The sequence below is a fragment of the Scyliorhinus torazame genome, chromosome 17, assembly GCF_047496885.1.
Source record: "Scyliorhinus torazame isolate Kashiwa2021f chromosome 17, sScyTor2.1, whole genome shotgun sequence".
NCBI classification, from domain to species: Eukaryota; Metazoa; Chordata; class Chondrichthyes; order Carcharhiniformes; family Scyliorhinidae; genus Scyliorhinus; species Scyliorhinus torazame.
In genome coordinates, this window is record NC_092723.1 from 24,651,192 (window position 1) to 24,676,391 (window position 25,200).

Here is a 25,200-nt window from a genome sequence, read left to right on the forward strand (position 1 = left end):
TGCACGCGGTGGACGAAACCATCCCTTTCGAGGTAGAGAGCGATGCATCAGACATCGCCCTGGCTGCTACCCTCAATCAAGGAGGCAGACCAGTAGCGTTCTTCTCCCGAACCCTCACCGCCTCCGAGATTCGACACTCTGCAGTCGAAAAGGAGGCACAAGCCATTGTGGAGGCTGTACGGTGCTGGAGACACTACCTCGCCGGTAGGAGGTTTACCCTCGTCACCGCCCAACGGTCGGTCGCCTATATGTTCGATAACACGCAACGGGGCAAAATAAAAAACGATAAAATTTTGAGGTGGAGGATCGAACTCTCCACCTACTCGTACGATATCAAGTATCGTCCAGGGGAGCTCAACGAGCCCCCAGATGCCCTGTCCCGCGGCACATGCGCCAACGCGCAGGAGGACCGCCTGCAAGCCATCCACAATGACCTCTGCCACCCGGGGGTTACCCGGCTCGTCCATTTCATCAAGTCCCGCAACCTACCTTACTCAACCAAGGAGGTCAAGGCCATGGTCAGGGCCTGCCAGGTCTGTGCGGAGTGCAAACCGCACTTCTATCGGCCAGACAAGGTTCGGCTCGTGAAGGCCTCGGGCCCCTTTGAACGACTGAGCGTGGACTTCAAGGGGCTCCTCCCGCCCACCAACCGTTATGCCTATTTCCTCACCGTGATCGATGAGTTCTCCCGTTTCCCATTCGCCATTCCCTGCACCGACATGACCTCAGCCACGGTGATTAAGGCACTGCACAGCATCTTCACCCTGTTCGGTTTCCCTGCTTATATCCACAGCGACCGGGGTACATCGTTCATGAGCGATGAACTGCGTCAGTATCTGCTCAGCAAAGGCATCGCCTCGAGCAGAACGACCAGCTATAACCCACGGGGAAACGGGCAGGTGGAGAGGGAGAACGCGACCGTGTGGAAGGCTGTCCTTCTGGCCCTGCGGTCGAGAAATCTCCCAACCACCCGCTGGCAGGAGGTCCTCCCCGATGCCCTACACTCCATTAGGTCACTCCTCTGCACGGCCACAAATGAGACCCCTCATGAGCGATTGTTTCTCTTCCCCAGGAAGTCTACCTCCGGGGTCTCGCTTCCACCTTGGCTGACGGCTCCGGGACCTGTTCTTCTCCGGAGGCACGTGAGGAGCCATAAAACGGACCCCCTAGTTGAAAGGGTCCGACTGCTCCACGCCAACCCCAGTTACGCCTACGTGGAGTACTCCGGCGGCAGGCAAGATACGGTTTCCCTCCGGGATCTGGGGCCCGCTGGATCCTCCACCACAGACGCCCCTTCCCGCGCCGCTCCCCTGCAGGACCCCTCGCCCCCTACAACACACCCCCTTCCGGCCCTACCACCCATTGGTGAGCTCCTACCGTGCGCCCCCCCTTGCGCCCCCCCTTTACACACCCCGCCGGCGCCGGTTCCGCTACCCCCGGCCCTGCCTAGTTCCTCTGCCCCGACCCGGACCGAAGCTCCGACCGCTGTGCTCCCGGATGTGCCCTCAACCGGGACGTCCGTGCCCGCCGCACCACCGCCCGAACTGAGGAGATCGAGGAGGACGATCCGGCCGCCGAGACGGATGGACCTATGATGGCACTTCACCCCCGCCGGACTCCTTTTTAAACAGGGGGTGAATGTGATGAACGGTTACTGCCTTATCATCATGTAAGGTGATGTCCCCTTTAAGACCAGGCTTGGAACCCTGGGGACTCCGCCTCTGGCTCCGCCCATCTGGGAGCCATACATAAAGGCCTGCCTCATGGTCTGTATAGCAGTCAGCTCTCGTCCAAATCTGTAGCATAGTTATTAGCCTAATAAAGCCCTCTTTACAGTTTAATCTCGAAGCATCATTATTGAGGGTACCTCAATAAATGATTTGGAGGAGAATGTAACTGGTCTGATTAGTAAGTTTGCAGACGACACAAAGGTTGCTGGAATTGCGGATAGCGATGAGGACTGTCAGAGGATACAGCAGGATTTAGATTGTTTGGAGACTTGGGCGGAGAGATGGCAGATGGAGTTTAATCCGGACAAATGTGAGGTAATGCATTTTGGAAGGTCTAATGCAGGTCGGGAATATACAGTGAATGGTAGAACCCTCAAGAGTATTGAAGGTCAGAGAGATCTAGGTGTACAAGTCCACAGGTCACTGAAAGGGGCAACACAGGTGGAGAAGGTAGTCAAGAAGGCATACGGCATGCTTGCCTTCATTGGCCGGGGCATTGAGTATAAGAATTGGCAAGTCATGTTGCAGCTGTATAGAACCTTAGTTAGGCCACACTTGGAGTATAGTGTTCAATTCTGGTCGTCACACTACCAGAAGGATGTGGAGGCTTTAGAGAGGGTGCAGAAGAGAATGTTGCCTGGTATGGCGGGCATAAGTTATGAGGAGCGGTTGAATAAACTCGGTTTGTTCTCACTGGAACGACGGAGGTTGAGGGGCGACCTGATAGAGATCTACAAAATTATGAGGGGCATAGATAGAGTGGATAGTCAAAGGCTTTTCCCTAGGGTAGAGGGGTCAATTACTAGGGGGCATAGGTTTAAGGTGCGAGGGCCAAGGTTTAGAGAAGATGTACGAGGCAAGTTTTTTACACAGAGGGTAGTGGGTGCCTGGAACTCGCTACCGGAGGAGATGGTGGAAGCAGGGACGATAGTGACATTTAAGGGGCATCTTGACAAATACATGAATAGGATGGGAATAGAGGGATACAGACCCAGAAAGTGTGGAAGATTGTAGTTTAGTCGGGCAGCATGGTCGGCGCGGGCTTGGAGGGCTGAAGGGCCTGTTCCTGTGCTGTACTTTTCTTTGTTCTGTGTTTGTTCTTTGAATTGGATAAATTCTTGAAAAGCAGAAAATTGCAAGGATATCAGAAAAGAAGAAGGAAACAGGACATATTGGATAACTCTTTGAAAGAGTCAGCACAGGAAGATGTGCTGAACAGTCTCCTCCTGTACTACAAGGTTGTATGTGCTGATTTGGAAGAGGACATGCCAGAAGCAGTACCTAAAAATAAGGTGTCAACCTGCTGAAGCTACAACACAGGACTACTTGCCCACCAAACAATGGAAGCTGTATGTTTAGACAGAGCTAAATAATTCCGCAACCGACTGATCAGATGTAAGTTCTGCCACATCTGGTCGTGAATGGCGATGGACCAATTAAACAACTAAATGGAAGAGGAAGTTCCACAAATATCCCCACCCTCAATGATGTAGGGGCCCAGCACATTAGTGCAAAAGGCAAGGCTGAAACATTTGGAACCACCTTCAGCCAGAAGCGTGTAGTGGATGATCCATCTTTGTCTCCTCCGGAGGTCTACATCATCACAGACGTCAGTCGCCAGCCAATTAGATTCACTCCATATGGTATCAGGAAATGCTGAAGGCACTGGATACCACAGAGGCTATGGTCCCTGACAATATTCACCAACAGTACTGAAGACTTGTGCTCCAGACCTAGCCGTGCCTCTAGCCAAGCTGCTCCAGTACAGCTACACCACTGGCAGCTACCCAGCAATGTGGAAAATTGCCCGGGTAAGAGTCCTGTATGCAAGAAACAGTACAAATCCAACCCAATTAATTATCCCCCCATCTGTCTACTCTCCATCATCAACAAAGCGATAGAGGGTGCCATTGACAGTGCTGTCAAGCAGCACTTAGTCCGTAATAACCTGCTCACTGATGCTCAGTTTGGGTTTGACCAGGGCCACTGAGATCTTGACCTCATCACAACCTTGGTCCAATGACGGACAAAAGAGCTAAACTCAAAAGGTAAAGTGAGAGTGACTATCTTTGACACTAAGGCAGCATTTGACCAAGTATGGCATCAAGGATCCTTACCAAAACTGGAGTCAATGGGAATCAGAGGGACAATTCTCCGCTGGCTGGAGTCATACCTGGCACAAAGGAAGATGGTTGTGGTGGTTGGAGGTGAATCATCTCAGTCTTAGGACATCACCGCAGGAGTCCCTCAGGGTAGTGTCCTAAGCCTAACCACCTTCAGCTGCATTATCAATGACCTTCCTTCCATCATATGGTCGGAAATCGGGATGTTCATTGATGATTGCACAATGTTCAGCACCACATGCGACTCCTCAGATACTGAAGCAGTCCAATTCCAAATGTAGCAAGACCTGGACAACATTTAGGTTTGAGATGACAAACGGCAAGTAATATTCATGCCCCCACACAAGGGCCAGACAAAAAATATCTCCAACAAGAAAGAACCTAACCATCTCCCCATGGCATTCAATGGGCTTATGATTGCTGATTCCCCGACTACCAAAATCCTGGAGTGTTGCTATTAACCTAAGACTATCCATAAGAACAATGTGGCTGCAAAAGCAGGTCAGAGGCTGGGAATTCTGAGGTGACTGACTCCCCTCCTGACTCTCAATCCCTGTCCAGCAGCTACAAGGCACCGATCGGGAGTGTAATGGAATGAATTCCCTTTGCCTGGATGAGTGTCGCTCCAACAACACTCAAGAGGTTCAACACCATCCAGGACGAAGCAACCCGCCTTATTGGTACCCCATCTACCATAATAAACATCCATTCCCCCACCACCGATGAACATCAGCCGTGTGTGCCATTTACAAGATATACTGCAGCAACTCATCAAGGCTCCTTCGGCAGTCCCTTCCAAACACCCTGACGCTGAAATCGCGGCCGGCGCGGGGGCGGAGAATCCATTTTCCCGCAAGGAATCGGGACCGGCACCGGTTCCCCGATTCTGCGGGCCCCGAAAAGCAGGGCACTCCCCCGCCTAGCACCTACCTGGGGCCATTGCCAGAGACCTGCTCCGCCATTCTCTGCCCTCAACCAGCTGAAGTCCCGAAGGCGTGTATCTAATATGGTCCAGAAGGTCGTGATGCTTGCGTGGAGGCTGCGGACTCAGTCTACGGCTGCCCTGGTCGGGAGCGACTGATCGGAGAGCAGAGGGGACCTTATTGGCGGGCGGTAAATGTTTGTGTGGGCGGACAGGGTCGGGCGCGCGGCCGATCGGGCAGTTTATTTTCCGGGTCCAGTTCCGCAGTCCGAGTCCGCCATGGAGCATGGCGCGGCCTCCAACCTGGAAGTACGGGGGCCCGTATCTGCAGGAAAAGCTGCTAGATCTACTCCGGGTCCTTGTTAACCCCCTGCAGAGCTACGAATTTGTGGCTCCACAGTTTTGACGCCGGCGTGAGGACATAGTGCCAATAACAGAGAATCCAGCCCAGAAGCTCTGCCAGTTAGAAGGAGAAGAATAGCAGATGCACGGGAACACCCACCGCCTGCATGTTCTGATGCAAGTGACACACCATCCTGACGTGAAAATATATCACCAATCCTTCATTGTCGATGGGTCAAAATGTGTTGGACATTCCTTCCTAACAGCACTACGGGTGTACCTACACCAGTTCAAGACAGCAACTCACCACCACCTTCTCAAGGGGAATTAAGGATGGGCAATGATGCTGGCCTAGCCAGCGATGCTCACAATCCCGAATGAATGAAAAAAAAATGGGATGAAGGAGGCCCTTCAGCCCATTTGATTTAATCCTTCCTGAATTCAGGAATGCTGTCTGCCTGTCCCAGCTGTTCCTTACCTCTGACTTGGACTCATTCTCTATCCTGGCAACATTATCCAGCTGCTGATTACTCTGCAAAGAAATAGGTCTTGTTGCCTAGTTTGAATTTATCTCTTGCTTATTGCTGGTGACAAGTGGGCCAAGACTGTTCTAAATGTAAAACTGAGCCTCTGTTCGGCGTCAATTATGGGATAGTGCCGAGTGAAAACAGTTCACACCAAAATGCTAAAAGTCACATAATGCAGCTATCATCATCAACAATCACATCTAAAGGCAGAATTAGCACAGAGCTAGCCCAAAATATTCAAGTTAAATTGTCAGATAGATTTATTCACAGGTAAGGAAACATACAGAAGTAAAAGGACATTCTGGACATATGAAAAAAAGAGTACAACACGGAGCAGGCCGTACCTTTGAAGAAATTAAATCCAAGATGTTTCTTCAGTGACTCATTCGGAACCATCTCGGAGGGTAATGATGGAAGCTGAACATTTCTGGACTAGCTAGTCCGACTGAGCATAAAGGTCTGGCGCTATAGAAAACTAAAGACCTCAACAACCTTTGGAGATCAAATCATTTTTAATCTCGATGGTGTAAAGTCAGTGAAAGGATGGAGTATACAGGAGCTGTGGAAGGAGACAAAATGGGCGGGTAGAGCCTGTGATAGGGTAGAGTGCATGAGGAGCTGTGGAGACAACAGGGTTATCAGGGTAAATAACCTTTTTTTTTTGCTCCTCCATGATATTGAGTTCTATTTTTAGCAAGTGAGGCATATTAGGCGTTAAGTCAGTCATTGTTCTATTATTCACTGCAGGTTTGACGGTGTCGTTTCTTTTCAATGCTTGATAAAATTCAACCTTTTATTCTTAATGAAGCTTAAAGCCAGAGCAATTTCAATTTTATAAAACCCATTTGTTCCAAATCCACTTTTCGTTCTGTAAAACCAGTCACTGAAAAGAATGAAAAGAATGAGCCTTTTGCTCAAGTGGATTTTTTCCAAAACTTCTATGTAATTGCAGCGTCAGCTGTATTATGGTGGTATTATAGGCGCCATTCTCACAAGCAGTCTCCAGGCATCCCTCAATGTCTTTTTTGTGCCTGAATCAAGGATAATTATGGGTAATTTTACAATCTGAATTTCTAAAAGGAGTAATGTGCAATTTTTTTTTAATTTCAGTGATTTTGCTTGTAGCTTTCATCCATTGTCAGTCTTACCATTGGGTTGGGGAAGAAAAATCAAATATTCAACTTTTTAAAAATTGAGATGACTCAGTGGACATCCAATACCCACAGGGCAAGAGAACAAAACTAAACAAGGAATAATGGTTCAGAACCCAGACTTTGGGCTTTAGAGGGAGGATTGCGGAAATTGACCACCTTCACAGATTTCAAGCACTGGGGAGGATTTCTCGGAGAGTAAGACCAGATCCAGTGTGAGAAGGAAGGTACGTTCGTAGCTAGATAAGAGCGAGAGAAGGGTGCAGAAAGGTCCGACCCTAGTATTAAAGACCAGAAAGATTGCAATGGGAAGATATAGGTTGGAAGCAAACAGTGAAAGGGAAATTGCCTCCATCAAGGTTTGTATTTTGTCCGACCAAAGAATGTAAAGTAGTGTGAGGAGACACTAGCCTTGAAATATCTGCGGACCTGGGGCAGAATGAGGGATAATTAAAGTAGTTCAGCATGGGTGAAAAATCAGGTTTTTTTCTAAAGTGGCAGATAGCTCGAGTTGGGACCTGCATTGGTTTGAAGGGCCCCCTTAGACCCAATGTTTGCTCTGGGGAAGATGGAAGTGGGATACAGGCCTTGCGGCTCTCGGTGACCAACGTGGATGGGCGTATGCGGAGGTGGGTTGGTTAGAAGGCCTGTCTCAATTGTCTGGAACGTGGTAGCTAATACGCTATTACACTTGCTAACTCCTCCGTCCCTTCCTGTTGGAAACTACTTGATTTTACCCAGACTACTCCTTTGTGCCATGGACTTGACCTTTCTCTTCTGATTGTAAATATAGCGTTATCTCAACCCTCCCTTCCAGGTGTTAGCTTAAAGCTCAATCGACTGTCCCAGGTATTCAGGTCACTTTGACACTGGTCCGTGTCCTGTTTGAATAGAGTCCGCTCCAATGAAAGAGCTTGTGTTTTTCCCAGCACTGCTGACAGTGCCGCATGAATGAAACCCCCAATTCCTTCGCCTCTCATTCAAGCACACATTTAAAACCTCAATCTGTTTGTTCCTATCCCCAATATATTTATGGCTCAAGTCGCAATGCAGAGACTAATATCTTCAAGGTTTTTCTTTTTAATTTGGACCCAACTCCTCAGTGCAGAGGGAGCTTTACTCTGTATCTATCCCTGTGCTGTAGCTGTCCTGGGAATGTTTGACAGGAACAGTGTAGAGGGAGCTTTACTCTGTATCGAACCCTGTGCTGCACCTGTTCTGGGAGTGTTTGATGGGGACAGTGTAGAGGGAGCTTTACTCAGTATCTAATCCCGTGCTGTACCTGTCCTGGGAGTGTTTGGTAGGGACAGTGTAGAGGGAGCTTTACTCTGTATCTAACACCGTGCTGTACTTGTCCTGGGAGTGTTTGATGGGGACGGTGTAGAGGGACATTTACACTGTATCTAACACCGTGCTGTACCTGCCCTGGGAATGTTTGATAGGGACGGTGTGGAGGGAGCTTTACTCTGTATCTAACCCCGTGCTGTCCCTGTCCTGGGAGTGTTTGATGGGGACGGTGTAGAGGGACATTTACTCTGTATCTAACACCGTGCTGTACCTGCCCTGGGAATGTTTGATGCGGACAGGGTAGAGGGAGCTTTACTCCGTATCTAACCCCGTGCTGTCCCTGTCCTGGGAGTGTTTGATGGGGACGGTGTAGAGGGAGCTTTATTCTGTGTGCGGGATTTACTGACCAACCGCCATGTTTTTTCGGCAGCAGAGGCAGCTCGACAATGGGATCTACCAGTCTCGCCGTTGTCAACGGGATTTCACAGAATCACAGAAAAATACAGTGCACGTTGACTGCACCTCTCGACGCCAGGAAACCCATGCGCCGGGTGAACAGCTGGTAAATTCCGCCCAGTATCTAACCGCGTGTGTATCAAGTCCAATCATGAAAATTAACAACTGTTCTATTTCCATATTCTCACCTCTCATCTCGATGAACACGAAACTCACAAAAATAAACAAAGTTCTGTTTGCAATCTAGTCCTGATCCTTCCAAAACAGGAATTTGGTTCTTGGCAGCAAGAATGTCACCGGTGTCATTCGACTTTGTCAAACACCTCGAGCTGTACATCAGCACATTTCTCTGAGTGTTAGCAGCAATTAGAGAAAACAACATATTTACTTGTTTGCTTTTCACATTCTTCTAGCACACAGACTTCAACACTGAAGGCCTGAGGTAGCACAAAGGTTGATCTGTTTGGAAACATGCTTCTTGATTGCTCTGAGGCACACTGTTCAGTTTTGGCATTGATATTTTAAAGAGAAACAGGAATTAGATTACTGAAGCCATTTTCACATTATCGGGAGAAATTTATCCTGTCATAGTTACTCACTGGCTTCAAGTGGATATTGTTCCATTGATGCGACCTCATTTCGCGTGAGGCTCTGAATGGTCACTGGCTTTAGGCTATTCCTCTGTGATAGCCATCACTGTGGATTCTGCCTTCATCCAGCAGTCGCCGGATTGAAAACAGGAGGATGAACCTTGGATGATCTTCCCAGAAGTAGCACCTACACTACCAGCCCAACTTAGATCAGCCCCGACAGTACAGAAGCTGGAATCTTCCAATCAATTTTTAACCGTAATACAAGAAGATGTGGAGCAGAAGTAGACTATTTGGCCCATCGAGTCTGCTCCGTCATTCAATGAGGTCATGAGTTACCTGATCTGGTAATCCGCACCTCCTACTTCCCTGCCTTATCCCCATAATCCTTGATTCCCTTACTGATTAAAAATCTGTCTATCTCAGCCTTTAACATACTTGACAACCCAGCCTCCCCAGCTCTCTGCGGTAAACAATTCCACCCAGCTTTGTATACCTAGCCCAGATTGGACAAGTACACTGAACATAGCGAAGTGGCATCGTCAGTCATGGATCAGAGGGTAGACTCCCTCCTCTAAGTTAGAGAAGATATCGGTTCAGGACCCACTCCAGAGAGTTGGCCGTTAAACACCAGGCTGTCAAATGCAGTACTGAGGGAGTTGTTCTTTGATGAGGTGGCAAGTCAAGGAATCCCCTCCCCCTCTCACAGATAGATGTAAAGATCCATGATGTTATTCAACTAAGAGCAGGGGAATTCTCACTGGTGTCCTGGACCAAGGTCCACACTTTAATCAATATCACTGAGAAACAGAGATTATCTGACCATGATCACATTGTTGTTTGCAGGAGCTTTGCTATGTGTGGAGATATCAAGTTGTGTTGTAGTTCACCAACTGACCACTAGGAGTCTCATTAGTATATGTGAATGAGAGAGTCAGGTGACCTCAGACTGACTAGGGAGCTGGAAGAGAGAGGTTGCCTGTGCATGTTAATACTATTATTTATCTGTTGTTTTGTTTCTTTGACCCATAGTCAATGTTAATAAACTGTTTATAGCTTTAGCTACAAGTGTTCTCATAATACAAATCAGGCCATTCGACAGGAACATTACACTGTCTGCATATTCTCTGTGGCGTTTCCCACACTAAAACAATAACTACACTTCAAAAAGTACTTTATTGGTCATAAAATGCTTTGAGATGTCGAGAGATGGTTTAAAAGAATTTTCTGCTCCAATCAGAAGGCTCTTTGCTTTGACAAATGTGGTGCACCTGAAAAAGCAGATACCATACTGACAAATACAGCGAATGTGTGTGGGTGCTGGGGTATTGACGTCAGCGGCATAGAATCTGCACCATTTTAGAATGGGAGGTACTGCACTCCCCATTCAGTGTCCTGCATCATCAAGGACATCCGGCAGATAGGATCTCTGTATTAACCATAAATGTTCTCCAGTTCCATCCCATTTCTACAACAATGATGCTGTGTTGGACCACAAACAACCTCTGGTGATTGTTTCCTCTCTACCTCCTGAGGTAGCCCCCGGTAGTGAGGGTGGGAGATGGTTATTAAGGGGGTGTGATTGGGGTTGCCAAATATCTACCATGTGAGTGTCCAAGCGGTCAATCTGCTGCCTCTACCCACAGTGTAGAATGGTTTCTCGGAGCAAGGTGTCGTTGCTCTGGTCTGCAGTGTTACCACTGGTCTCTGAATCCGCCCGGGTATATAAATAGTCTTAATTCAGAAGGACTTGTTCATATAGCACCTTTTCACAACCTCAAGACATCCCAAAGCACTTTATAATCAGTGACGTGAAGTCATTGTTGTAACACAAGAAACAGAGATGAGGAGCAATTTCTTCTCTCAGAGGTTAGTGAATCTGTGGAATTCTTTACAGCAGAGGGCTGTGGAGTCTGGGTCGTTCATGTTCAAGGCTGAGATAGACAGATTTTTATTCAGTGAGGGAATCAAGAGTTATGTGGATAAGGTGGGAAAGTGGAATTCAGGATTAATACATCAGATCAGTCATGATCTCATCGAATGGTGCAGCAGACTTGATGGGCCAAATGGCCTACTTCTGTTCCACTTATCTTATGACCACCAGTTTGCGCATTGCAAGATCCTGGGAACAGCAATGTGATAACGACCAGATCATCTTTTTACTTGTCATGTTGACCGAGGAATAAATATTGGTCAGGTCCCCAGGGAGCAACTCTCCAGTTCTTCTTCAAGATAGTGTTTTGGGTTCTTTTGCATCCACCTGAGAGAGAAGGAAGGGTTTCTGTTCAAGATCTCCCCTGATAGACGGTGGGCACGATTCTCCGTCCAGCGATGCCGGAATCGCGAATCGCCATTGGGCGGAGAATCGCTTGTCAGCTGAAAATCGGCGCCGGCGAGGGCGCCAATGGAATGCCATGCTCCGGTGCCTCGACAGTGGTGTGAATGCATTCCACGCCACACGCCGGCCGTCATGGGCATGAAAACTGTACAGTAAAGGCCATCGACTGTAAACTTAGCGCCACAAGTCGCATGTGTGCCTCCCCAGGCCCCCCCCCCCCCGGGTACCCTCTGGCCCCAGCTGACCCATCGATGGGATGGGCATGCTCGAGCCCAACCAGTGCCATCTCCTTGGCTGGGATGAGGGTGTGTGGGCAGTGGAGTGCTTATATGCAGCTCCTACTTGTCAGGCTCGCCGGGGCCGATCCCAATCCCGTCATATCACGCGCCGGCAAGCACTGGAATTGCACTAGTTCCATGTGGCATTGGTGCTAGCCTAATAACATGTCCTGAAACACCCCGGGACCGGCGCCACTTTCGTGGCCATAGAACACTCGCGATTCAGCCCCGGTGCCAGCACTGAGTCTCTCAAACGGAGAATTCCGCCCAGCACCTCTGACACTGCAGCACTCCCTCTGCATTGCACTGGATCTTTATGGTCAAGTTTCCGAGTATTAACCCATAATTACCTGCGGAGTCTGAGATGCGAAAGTTACCCATTGAACCATGGTTAACAGGTACAAATAGGAGGACACGCTTCATATTTCCACGGTATAAATATGACATGAAAAAGCTTCACGATCAGATTGCTTCACATTACGAGTATGTGAAAAGCAAGAAAATCTGTATTTAATTAGCCTTCAGGCCCCACTCTATGGCTGGAACTCTCTGTGATTTATGTGAAAGAACTCAATTTTGCTACGTGTGACTTCTCCCTTCCCACCTCTGGTCGTTATCCCTCATTCTGTTGATCGTGCATTGTACCCTTCCTGTCAGCTGACCTCTACTGTCCTCAAATGTTACCCAGTGCAGTTGAGAAGATTAAACATTCTTGTCTCCCATTACTCACAATGCAATCTCAGCCAATTTGCTGCAGGCAGGTTTCCTGGTTCAATCCCGCAAAGAAACCCCTTTTATTCCCGACGTTAGGTGTGAATTGTGGCTCAGTGGGTAGAACTCTAATCTCTGAATGAGAAGGTGCAGCTTCAAACCAACATCCAGAGATTTTTTTTAAAATTTAAAGTAACCAATTTTTTTCCCACTTAAGGGACAATTTATCAAGGTCAATCCACATACCTTGATCATCTTTGGGTTGGAGGGGGGGTGGGGGTGGGGGGGTTGAGACCCAAGCAAACATGGGAAGAACGTGCAAACTCCACACGGACAGTGATCCGGGGCCGGGATCGAACCGGGGACATCGGCGCCATGAGGCAGCAGTGCACTGCCCTCTTCTTCCCTCCCCCGCACAGAGATTTTGAACAAGTCTGACTGATATTCCCTTTGAAGGACTGATGCAGACTCGAAACGTTAACTCTATTTTCTCAATCCTCAAATGTTGACAGGCCTACTGAGTTTTTCCAGCATTTCTAATTCCCGATGTCGGGAATGCAGCACTGTCCAAGGTGTTGACTGATTGATTGATTGATGGGGATTTATTGTCATGTGTACCGAGGTACACTGAAACAAATTGTTCTGCATACAGTCCATACAGATCATTCATAGAATCATAGAATTTACAGTGCAAAAGGAGGCCATTCGAGCCATCAAGTCTCCACCGGCCCTTGGAAAGAGCACCCTTCTTGACCAACGCCTCCACCCTATCCCCGTAACCCAGTGACTCCAACTAACCTTTTGGACACTAAGGGCAGTTTAGCATGGCCAATCCACCTAACCTGCGCATCTTTGGACTGTGGGAGGAAACTGGAGCACCCAGGGGAAAACCCACGTGGATACGGGGCGAACGTGCAGACTCCACACAGTCACCCGAGACCAGAATTGACCCCGGGTCCCTGGAGCTGTGAGGCAACAGTGTTAATCATTTTGCCACCGTTCCACCCATACATGAAAAAAAAACATAGGACATACATAAATACACAATGTAAATACATAGGCACAGGCATCGGGTGAAGCATACGGAATGTAGTATTACTCAGTAGAGAAGATATGTGAAGAGATCAGTTAAGTCGATGAGAGGGTCATTCAGGAGGCTGGTAACTGGCGAAGAAGCTCTGTTTTTGAACCGGTTAGTGTGTGTTCTCAGACTTTGTGGGCGGATTCCCTGACCCCCCCGCCAGGTCGGAGAATCCCCGGGTGGGCGGTGCGAATCCCACCATGCTGCCCCGACGCCCTCTGCCGTATTCTTCAGCACCGTTTTTCGGGCGGGGTGGGATTCACACCACGCCCGGTCGGGGGCCATCGGAACGGCCTCCCCCCCCCCGCCGATTCTCCGGGCCCCGATGGGCCGACGTGGGTTGCGCATTGTCCCACACGGCGGGACCTGGGAGGTAAGCCAGCGGGGGCGGTCATTGGCGGGGGGGGGGATCCGACCCCGGGGAGGGGAGGGCCCCATGGTGCCTTGGGCCATGATCGGGGCCCACCGATTTGCGAGCGGGCCTGTGCCATGGGGGCACTCCTTCCTTCCACGCCGGCCCCTGTGGGACTCCGCCATGGTCGGCGCGGAGAAGAGAACCCCCCACGCATGCGGCAAAATACGCCGGCCGATCTGCGCATGCGCGGAACCACGCCGCCAGTTCCGCGCAAGCGCGAGATCACGCCGGCCCTTCGGTGCCGCTCCCCTCTGGCGTCCCCCTAGCACCCGAAAATGTGAAGAATTCCGTACTTTCAGGGGCTATTGACGCCGGAGTGGTTGGGGCCAGTTCTCCCTCCGGCGTAGGGACTTAGTCCCCAGACTAAGTGGAAGAGGTTGGAAGAGAAACAACATGGGTGGAAGGGGTCTTTGGTTATGCTGCCCGCTTTCCCAAGGCAGCGGGAGGTATGGACAGTCAATGGATGGGAGGAGTCATCTTTGGACAAAACATTAAACCAAGGCCCTATCTGTCCTCTCTGACAGATGTAAAAGTGTTGATTTAAAGAAATTGGTGGAAAGTCTGAAACTGCCCTATAGGGTGGTTGTGGCAGAAATTCGCATCGCATTTCAAAACACTTGGGGTGCGATTCTCCGGAAAGGTGCAATGAAATTACTGTGAAAGTCCCCTAGTCGTCACATTCCGGTGCCTGTTCGGGTACACAGAGGGAGAACTCGGAATGTCCAAATTACCTAACAGCATGTCTTTCGGGACTTGTGGGAGGAAACCGGAGCACCCGGAGGAAACCCACGCAGACACAGGGAGAACGTGAAGACTCCACACAGACAGTGACCCAAGTCGGGAATAGAACCCGGGACCCTGGCGCCGTGAGGCAACAGTGCTAACCACTGTGCTACCATTTGCACAGCCAACCCTACTTTGCTCGCAGCCATGGCGCCAAGTCGACCGGCCCCAAGGTTTGGAGACACGGGCCTGGAGAGGCTCCTAGATGCGGTCGAGGGATCAGCAACCACCCCCCCTCCCCGCAGCGGAACCCCCCCCCAATGGCGGCCCACCCCCAACTGAGGCTGCACCCCAACTACACATTTAGTTCCAAAACAAATAATCCGTTTACCCAACAAAAAACGATCAGTCTCAACTTCGAAATTTTCAATTGATCCTCAGCCTATTATTGAAACCTTTAAGGTCCTAAGGGGACTTGAACATGCTGAAAGGATGCTTCCCCGGGTGGGAGAGACTAAAAGCAGGAAAAACACAGTTTAAAAATAAGGGGTCTTCCATTTAAGACGGAGATGAGAAGAAATATTTTCTCTCAGAGGGTTGAGAGACTGTGGAATTCTCTTCCTCAGAGTGCGGGGCAGGCAGGACCATTGGAATTCTTATTAAATGCTGAAGTATATAGAGCCTTGACACAAGGGAGTCAAAGGGTACGGGTGGGCGGGCAGGGGGTGGGGAGGCGGCAGACAGGCAGGAAAGAGGAGTGGAGGCCACTGTCAGATCAGACATGGTCTTATCAAATAGCAGAGCAGGCTCGAGGGGCCGAGTGGCCTTCTCCTGCTCTTAGTTCCTATGATCTTATGTAACAGCTTTTATGTGTGTGGGGTTGGGTGGGGGTGGGGGGAGAGGGGGCAACATTTTCCGGATTTCTACATCCTTTTGTGTGAAGAGGTGCTTCCTGACATCATGCCTGAAAAGCCTGGCACTAATTTTAAGGTTGTCTGCCCTTGTTTGAACTCCCCACACTAGAGGAAATAGTTTCTGTCTACCCATCAATAATTCCAAATATCAGGGCACAACGTTACTGGGAGGGGGGGGGGGGACGTTGCGGGTTTCTGGGGTGAGCCAAGGGTCCCTGATTTGTCATGGCAACAGATGGGCGGGAGGGACTGCTCCGCCGTTGTTGGCTGTGCCTTCGGCTAGCTAAGCCCAAAGTTCTGAAAATCTCACTTGAAACCTCTCTCCTCCCCTCTACCCTCATTCCTTTATAAATGCAAGGCCTCAGGCCTCAGTGGATGGTTGAACAATTTATGGGGAGATTGTGGGTTGATTGAAAGGGTCAAGGGGCAGAGGTGTCTGATCGGGGGGGGGGGGGGGGGGGGGGGGTGGGGGGGGGTGGGGGCTGGGGGAATGTCCCGATAGGCACAATGAATCCACGTACAGATGGAAAGGTATTTATTTCCTAATTTTGTAGCCCCTCAGCTTGATTTAGATGCAGATTTCCTGAGGCCTGGGAAATCCAATGCCCAATAATAAGTTTCTAATGATGACTGCAATGAGGCACTCAGTCTCACGGTAATATTAAAAATGCCAATCTTACACATTGGAGAAAGTTCACTCAGTTCTTGGGCCTTCCCATCACCTCTCTTTTCCATAGAATCCCTACATGCTCCCGACAGAGCAGAAGAAGACCATTTTGCCCATTGAGTTGGCACAAACGCTCCAAAAGAGCACTCTACCTCAACTCGCTCCCCGCCCTAACCCTGAAACCCCACCTGACCTGTGCATCTTTGAACACCAAGGGTCAATTTAACATTGCCAATCCAGCTGACCCACAGATCTTTGGACTGTGGGGGGAAACTGGAGCACCCGGAGGAAACCCATGCAGACATGGGAAGAACATACAAACTCCACATAGACAGCCACCCAAGGCTGGAATCAAATTTGGATCCCTGGTGCTGTGAGACAACCTTGCTAACTACTGATGATTAAAACCAGAAATGGGATAGTTGGTGTCAGGATTCAGTCTGTTAACACTTAAACCCTCCATCTTCATCCAAACCCATCAGTTATTTTGGGATCAGAACTGCTAGAATTACAGATGCATTCAGCATAGAATACTGTGTCCTGTTCTGGACACCATGGTTCAGGAATGATACCAGGGCTGGCAAAGGGAATAGAGGAAGTTTACCAGAATATTTGTATTTATTTATTTGTTCTTGGGACGTGGGTGTCGCTAGGTAGATCAATGTTTATTGCCCATCCTGAATTGCCCTTGGGAGGTGGTGGTGACCGGTCTCTTTGCAGTCCACGTGGTGTAGGTACACCCACAGTGCTATTAGGGAGGGAGTTCTAGGATTTTGACCCACCGACATACAGGAACGGCGATTTATTTAGGGGCTGGTTTAGCACATTGGTCTAAACAGCTGGCTTGTAATGCAGAACAATGCCAGCAGCGCGGGTTCAATTCCTGTACCGGCCTCCCCCGATCAGGCGCCGGAATGTGGCGACTAGGGGCTTTTCACAGTAACTTCACTGAAGCCTATTTGTGACAATAAGCGATTATTATTATTTCCAAGCCAGGATGGCGAGTGGCTTGGAAGAGAACTTCCGGGTGGTGGCGATCCCATGTATCTGCTGCCCTTCTAGATGGCAGAGGTTGTGGGATTGGAAGATGCTGTCGACGGAGCCTTCGTGTGTTGCTGCAGTGCATCTTGTATGTGGTGCACACTACAAACTGCTACTGTGCATTGGCGGTTGAAGAAGTGGATTTTTAAGGTGGTGCATTGGGTACCAATCAAGTGGGTTCACTTTGTCCTGGCTGGTGTTTGGCCTCTTGAGTGTTGTTGGAGCTGCATTCATCAATGCAAGTGGAGAGCATTCCATCACGCTCCTGACTTGTGCTTTGCAGATGGTGGACAGGCTTTGGGGAGGTGAGTTACTCTCCACAGAATTCCCAGCCTCCAACCTTCTCTTGTAGCCACAGTATTAATATGGTTAGTCCAGTTCAGTTTCTGGTCAATGGTAATTCCCAGGATGTTGATAGTGGAAATTTAGCAATGGTAGTGCCATTGAATGTCAAGGGGTGATGGTTAGATCCTCTCTTGCTGGAGATGGTCATTGCCTGGCAATTCTATGGCATGAACGCTAACTTGCCACTGATCTGCCTAAGCCTGGATATTATCCAGGTCTCGCTGCATATAGACACGGCTTGATCCAGTAACTAAGCAGCCACAAATGGTGCTGAACATTGTGCAGTCATCAGCGAACATCCCCACTTCTGATCTTATGATGCATGGGAGGTCATTGATGAAGCAGCTGAAGATGGTTGGGCTGAGGTCACTACTCTGAGGAACTCCTGCAGTGACGTCCTGGAGCTGAGAGATTGACCTCCAACCATCACAACCATCTTCCTTTTAGCCAGGTATCCTCCAACCAGCAGAGAGTTTTCCCCCTGATTCCTATTGACTCGTTTTGCTCGGGCTCCTTGATGCCAAAATAAGTCAAACACTGCCTTCATGTGAAGGGCAGTGACTCTCACCTCACCTCTGGAGTTCACCTCTTTTGTCGATGTTTGGACCAAACGAGCTGAGTGATGCTGGCGGAACCCAGACTGAATGTCAGTGCGCTGGATATTGGTTATTGCTGAATAAGTGCCTCTTGACAGCACATAAAACGACATCTTCCATCACTTTACCAATGACCGAGTAGATTGATGGAGCGGAAATGATCCCGGTTGGATTTGTCCTGCTTTTTGTGTACAGGACATACCTGGGCAATTTTCCACATTGCTGGATAGATGCCAGTGTTGTAGCTTTACTGGAAAAGCTTGGCTAGAGGGTGTGGCAAGTTCTGGAGCACACGTCTTCAGTGGTATTGCCGGAATGTTGTCAGGGCCCATAGCCTTTGCAGTATCCCGTGTCTTCAGTTGTTTCTTGATGTCACATGGCGTGAATCATATTGGCTGAAGACTATCTGTGATGCTGGGAACCTCTGGAGAAAACCGAGAGGGATCAGCACTTGGCACTTCTCTCTGAAGATAGTTCCCGGGATGAGGGACCTCACTTATTGGAGAGACTGAGAACCTGGGATTGTTCTCCTTCGAGCAGAGAAAATTAAGGGGAAATTTCATTGATGTGTACAGGGTCATGAGTAGTTTTGAGAGAATAAATAACTGCTTCGACTGGCAGGGGGGGGGTTAGTAAATGGGAACGCAGATTTAACGTAATTGACAAAAAGAAACAGAGAGAAGATTAGGGGATTTTATTTTACATACCAAGTTATCGTGGTCAGGAAGGCACTTCCTTAAACAACAGAGGAAGCAGATTCAACAGTAATTTTCAAAAGGGATTAAATAAATTGGAAAAATACTTGAGAAGACTCGGCTGCGGGGGTATGGGGAAGGAGAAGGCGAGTGGGGTCTATCGGATAGCTCTTTCACAGAGCTGCCAGGTCAGTGAGCCTCCTTCTGTGCTGAGTCATTCTGTGGCAAACAATCCAAATAGAGAAATGTAGCAATCTCCAGAGAAAAGGCAAGGCACCAGAGCACTTTAACAATTTAGGTAGAGTCAAGCAGTTTGACACAAAGGGGCATAGTGTTTAAACAGTCACAATGCATCCGCAGTGAGGGTTAAAGCCAGGAATACTAGTAAAAATGTAAAATCATGGGCTCTTTATCTGAAAACATGAAGCATTCGTCAAAAAGATAAGATGAGCTTGAGTCGTGGAAAGAGATATATTTGTTTCATCTCATAGCCACTGCATAGATAGGTTTGGAAGGTGATCAAGTTGGGTAGAATAGAAGCTGAATGAGGGTGTAGGTTGGCAGGTGGGTAGGATGGCAGATGGGTAGGGGGTAGCCAGGTCAAGTGTCTGGAGACAGGGTGGGGGGGGGAGGTGGAGCTTGGGAGGGTCAGGGGAGAGTCAAGAGCTGGTATTGGGTCAGGTTGGCAGGGGTATCAGATCAGATCAAGCTGGGGGGAGTCGATGGGTCAGGGTGAGTGACAGAAGGGTTAGGCTGCAGTTAGCCAGGATTTAGACTAGGATTTTTCTCTCTAACTATTCAAGTAACTATGTCAGAACCATCCAGATCTACGACTCTAACTCAGAATTGGAGACTTTTTCAAAGGCCCTCGGGGAGCAGGGGAATTCTCCATCGGAAGTTCAAACGTCCCGGGCAATTCCCATGGAATCAGTGGGTTGGGACTTCCGAGGGGTCCTGTAGTCCATCCTCTGGCAATCCAAAGACTGGAAGATCTGGGCCAGAGTATTAATCAAGAGATATAGGAGCTCGTAACGAAGATAATTCAATACTTGTGAAGAGACTTTAATCTTTATATAGATTGGGCAAATCAAATCAGCAAAAGTAATCTTCAGCAAAAATGAAACGATTACAAAGGCATCAGGTGGTGTTTTGGTCAAGGTTGATTTGGGAAAATGAATTGAAAGATGTGACATCAGATAAACAGTGGAAAACATTTAAAGAAATTATTCGTAATTCTCAATGTAAATATATTCCACTGAGGAATAAAACTTAATCCATCCATGTCTGGCTAAAGAAGTTAAGACTAAAAGAAGAGGACTGTAAAGTTGTGAAGAATATCAATAAGTTTCAGGATTGGGAGAGGCTTAACAAACAACAAAGTCTGCAAAGAAAAGCGGAAATAGAGTGAGAATAAACTAACAAGAAATATAAAAACAGATTGTCGAGCTTTTTCCAAATAAGCAACATGAAAGAGAGCAGCATAAGTAAATGTTGGTCCCTTAGTTGCCATGTGGAGAAATTACAGTGCGGAGAAAGTAAATGGCAGTGACATTAAACAAATATTTTGTATGTGTGTCCACAAGTAGAAGACATAATAAAAACATAATGGGGAATGGGAACCCAGGGGCTAAGGAGGAAATGCAAAGTAATTAATTAAATGGCTGTATTATATTTAGGTTCTCAGAAGGCATTTGATAAGGCGATACATAATAAATCACAACACAAGATCGAGGCCAGGGGATTGGGAGAAGTCCATTAGTATGGATTGACAATTGGATAACAGGCAGGAAGCAGAGATAGGAATAAAAGGGGTGTTTCTAGGGTGGGGGGCTGCGACCTGTGACGAGCCACAGGGATCAGTGATGGGGCCACGGCTATTTGCAATCTATTTCAATGACTTAGATGGGGGGTTGAGAGTGATGCTGACAATACAAAGCTCGGTGGGAAATTAAGCTGCGATCAACACACAAGGCTCAACTAGATTGATTCCAGGGATGAAGGACATGAGAAATCTGGGATTGAAAGCTAGTCTCAACAATGGTGACCATGAAGATAGCATTGATATTTGTAAAATCCCTCATGTCCTTTCGGGAAGGAAATCAGCCACCCTTACCCAGTCTGGCCTACATGTGACTCCAGACCCACAGCAATGTGACTGACTCTTAACTGCTCTCTGAAATGGCCGAGAAAGCCACTCAGTTCAAGAGCAATTAGGGATGGATAACAAATGCTGGCCTTCCCAGCAATGCCCACATCCCATCAAAGAATTTTTAAATTGGAGTGTAACCTTGGAAAATGTAAGATTATTCAATTTGGTAGGAAGAATAGAAGAACTGAATTTGGTGAGATGACTTTTAAATGTTGTTGGCTTGGGTGTCCTTGTGCAAGAAATATGGTTGTCCTGTGATGGGAGGTTGAGTAGAGTGGGCCGATATGCTCAGCAGTTTAGAAGAATGAGATGTGATCATATTGCAACATACAAGATTTTGAGGGGGTTTGACAGGATTGATATTGAGAGGCTGTTTCCACTGGATGGATAGTTTAGAATGAGGGGAGAAAATCTCAGGATAAAGGGCAATCATGAAGGACTGAGATGCAGGGAAATTCCATCACTCAGAGAGTGATAAATCTTTGGAATTAGTTTACCATAGGAGGGTTGTGGATCTCAGTTGTTGAGTACATTTATAAAATGGATTGATTTTTGGGCGCAAGGGGAATCAAGGATTTGGGGAATCGGCAGGAAAGTAGAACCAAGGTAGAAGATCGGCTGTGATCTTATTGAATGGCAACAGGTTCCAGGGGCAACAAAATGGCCGACTCCTGTTTCCATTTCTAAGTTTTTTTAACTTAGTGTATCCAATTCATTTTTTTCAATTAAGGGGCAATTTAGCTTGGCCAATCCACCTAGCCTGCACATCTTTGGGTTGTGGGGGTGAAACCCACGCAAACACGGGGAGAATGTGCAAACTCCACACGGACAGTGACCCAGGGCCGGAATCGGACCTGGGAGCTCGGCGCCGTGAGACTACAGGGCTAACCACTGCGCCACCCTGCTGCCTCGCTGTTTCCATTTCTTACGGTCTTGAGTTTTATCACCTGGTCAGGAGTGTGAACATTGTAGCATCTGAATCCTGGTGTCAACCAATTGAGTTACAAGGAAAGATTGAAGTATCTGACTGAGACTTTTCCTCCTTGCAAGGAAATGAAATCGAGAGGGCCATATAAATGTTCAAAGGAAATTAAATGGGATACAGAAGTTAATACTGAGCATTGATTCAAGATATGACTGGATATTAGAACGTTGGGGACAGGTTAGAACTGGGGATATGATAGTTTGAGAACGATGTCAGGAAGATTTCACACACAGTGAGATTGACGCTTTAATGGGCTTGGAGTAGGACAATGAAGAGTCTCTGAACAACACAAATTGCACCTACATGGTACCTTTTAAAATAACAAAACACACGGAGGTGCTTCACAGAAATGCAATCAAACAATATTTGAAACTGAGCCACATAAGATGATATTAGGACAAGTGACCAAAATCTTGGTAGGTTTCAAGAGGGGCTTAAAGTAGGAGAGAAAGGTAGAATGGTGAAGAAGTTACGTAGCAAATTCTAGAGCTTAGAGCCTGGCCAACTGAAGACATGGTGGAGTGACTTAAAAATTAGGAATGCACAAAAGACCAGAATTTCAGGAGCACCGAGAGCTCTGAGTCAGTTGGAAGATGTTATTTGGGACGGTGCTCGCCTTGGATGAATGAGCTAAGATGGGTCATGTAGTTCTGAACTGTTGGACAATTGGTAAAGCCCAGGGGAGTGGTTGCACAGCTCAGCAACCTCTTGGCTACATTCGGTGTGTCTCCACATTACATTGGTAATCAAGCACAAGGCACCTTTACCAAGTTGATGAACAGAATAAGTAAATGCCTCAGAATAAGAGTGAATATGCTCCAGAAGTTTTGAATAGAAATGAATATAGTAACACATCAGCTAGTGACAAAATAGTTCCCGTGTATGAAAGTCCCCTCGGTTTGCTCTCCCATATATTCCTGTGTAAAGACGTAGCATGACGGTTGGATTATATATCAATAAGTTTTTGGATTTGAATAAAAAATTGTTTTACATTTTGACAGTGCCTTTTACAACCTCACAACATCCCAAAGTGCTTTACCACCAAAACATTGCTTTTGAAATATAGTCACTGGGAAATGTAGCAGCCAATTCACACAGCAAGATTCCAGAGAGAGGAATAAGAGAATAACTAGATAATCTGTATTTAATGTCAGCTGAGGGATGAATATTGATATATATTCATTAAGTGTTTAATTATATTCTGGCGGTGGGCATTAACTGCAAATACACTTGGACTCCTGTCAGGCTGAAACTATGGTTGTTGGGTTTGGGGGTGCATGTTTGCAATATGTTTCACGGAGAATAAAATATTCCAGTTCTATCCTTCTCTGCGTGGCTATCTGATTCGAATTGAACAGCACATTCCCTGCTCCTCTTCAACATCGTGCAGTGGAATGTTTGACAAGTTGGTCAGGGCCTTGTCTCCTACCACAGTACTACACTGTATCCTGGGTCAGGCGCTCAAGCATTGGGAGTAAGATTTGAATCCGTGACCTGCTGTCTCAGAAATGGAAGTGTGTGCACTCCACTGAATCATAGCTGGAGCGTCCTCAGATTCAGCTAGGAAACGGTTAAATGGCTCATTTCTGTCGATCCTCATATCCATTCAAACCATGCTCAAATCTCCAGACTCGCAGATAGAATGTCTAACCTGACATCCAAAATATAAAGAAACTTCCAAACATTCAACCATACATTTTCAGAAACTTTAACACAAGTTGGATGCAATTATATGCAATGAGTGTGCATTGGGCGTGCCTTGTGTGTGTCTGTAGCTGTCTCTCTCTCTCTCTCTGTAGGTTTGTGCATGTTTGCACATTTGTTTGCATATCCTCTGCTGTGTCCACCCCACACTGCCCTGTTTCACAGTCGGTGTACTGTGCACCATTCTGTCTGCTAAAGCGCCCATTAGTTTATCTTCCAAAGGTTTGATTGCAATGTTTGTACTTGTGTTTTTCTTACTGCCTGGCTTAATTATTCTGTATCTCTCGGTTTATGCTCCTGTCTGTGTTCCTCTTTCTCCCTCTCTTTCCATAACTCAGTGGGTGTATTTATCTCTCCCTCTGTCCTTCCCGCTGACCCAGCGACCGCTCGGCCCTGCTCCTTACCTCTATCCCGGGACGATTGGATCCCTTGTCTTGTGGACGGTGACTCCTGTTCTTGGTAACTGCAGCTCTTGCTGTGATCTTGAGACATTGAGACATCTGGGTGTGACTGGAAGCGGAATGTGTAGAATGAGTAAAAACCGACCCATTAAACGAGTCCCACACAATCACAGCCTCTCCACTCAGTAATTAACAACTTGTCCAAACTCGAAGCAGAGCCTGGTCTGGGATTATGGGATGTCTCTCGCTACCTTCCACCCGCCTGAAACTTTCTCGAGTCTTTGAATGAATCCTGCAGCTTTTGTTTTTTGTTAAACAATCTCATCGATCTCTAAAACAAGGGCAGCTTTGAAAGTTTTCCAACTTAAAGTTTACACAAAAAAAACTTGTGGTTGAAAAAAAAAGCTTGCAACTTTTTTTTCCCAAACTTACTGCAAAGTTTAGTCTCTCATGAAGATTTTTTGTTTTACGTTTCTTGCCTGTGCATCTGATTCTTCCTGAGCTCCTGTGGGTCCCCACACGCTGGAATTAGTTGGAGATGTAACTCAAAGTGGCCCCTTCACTTTCCGCCTCTCCCCGAAGGTTCTCTCTCCTTCTGTCTCTCTGCTGAGCGAGAGGCGGAAATCGCCTGGATTGCGGATTTCTCCGTTTCCTCCAGCAGCATCTCGGCTTCCAAAAGAAATCTGCAACTCACTGGATATTTACTCAGCCTCGGAGAGAAAACACATAAATAAGCCTGGCACCAGTGTAGTGCGTGGTTGAAAATCTGATTGTGGTCAGAAGATGAAGTCAGCAGGCAGGGACAGTGAGAATCATGTTTGTTTTAATATTAATTAACAACAACCCCCCTGACATTTGCAATTTTCTCTCGGGGAGGAAGGGTAAAGGAATTTTAACAACTCATTTAACCAGAAACACATCCCCCCCCCCCCCCCCCCAACTATCCAGCAATTCTCAGGAAACACGCTCTGCAGGCAACGCAGAATGAACATTTAATCCCTCTCCAGGGTTATCTTCCAGTAGAAGTTG

The 25,200-nt window shown here is 47.7% G+C and overlaps 1 protein-coding gene and 1 long non-coding RNA gene across 8 annotated transcripts in view; one reads left to right on the forward strand and one right to left on the reverse strand.

The window, feature by feature from the left end:
* The window catches only part of LOC140393790 (uncharacterized), a 275,755-nt gene extending 266,975 nt beyond the window's left edge, over positions 1-8,780 (forward strand). The window contains exon 2 of the long non-coding RNA XR_011935730.1: positions 8,513-8,780. This is a non-coding gene — a long non-coding RNA (uncharacterized lncRNA). The remainder of the gene's footprint in view (positions 1-8,512) is intronic.
* The window catches only part of mdfi (MyoD family inhibitor), a 132,181-nt gene extending 107,161 nt beyond the window's left edge, over positions 1-25,020 (reverse strand). For 2 of the 7 annotated variants that reach the window (XM_072480222.1, XM_072480219.1), the window contains exon 1: positions 24,175-24,267. Coding sequence is in view for 3 of the 7 variants with exons in the window: in XM_072480217.1 (XP_072336318.1) it covers positions 24,175-24,262 (88 nt within the window). In the remaining 4 variants the exon portion in view is untranslated. Of the gene's footprint in view, positions 1-24,174; positions 24,281-24,603 lie in introns of those variants that run through there. The other 5 variants (XM_072480221.1, XM_072480220.1, XM_072480217.1 and 2 more) reach the window with 5 other exon arrangements.
* Positions 25,021-25,200: the final 180 nt, after the last annotated feature.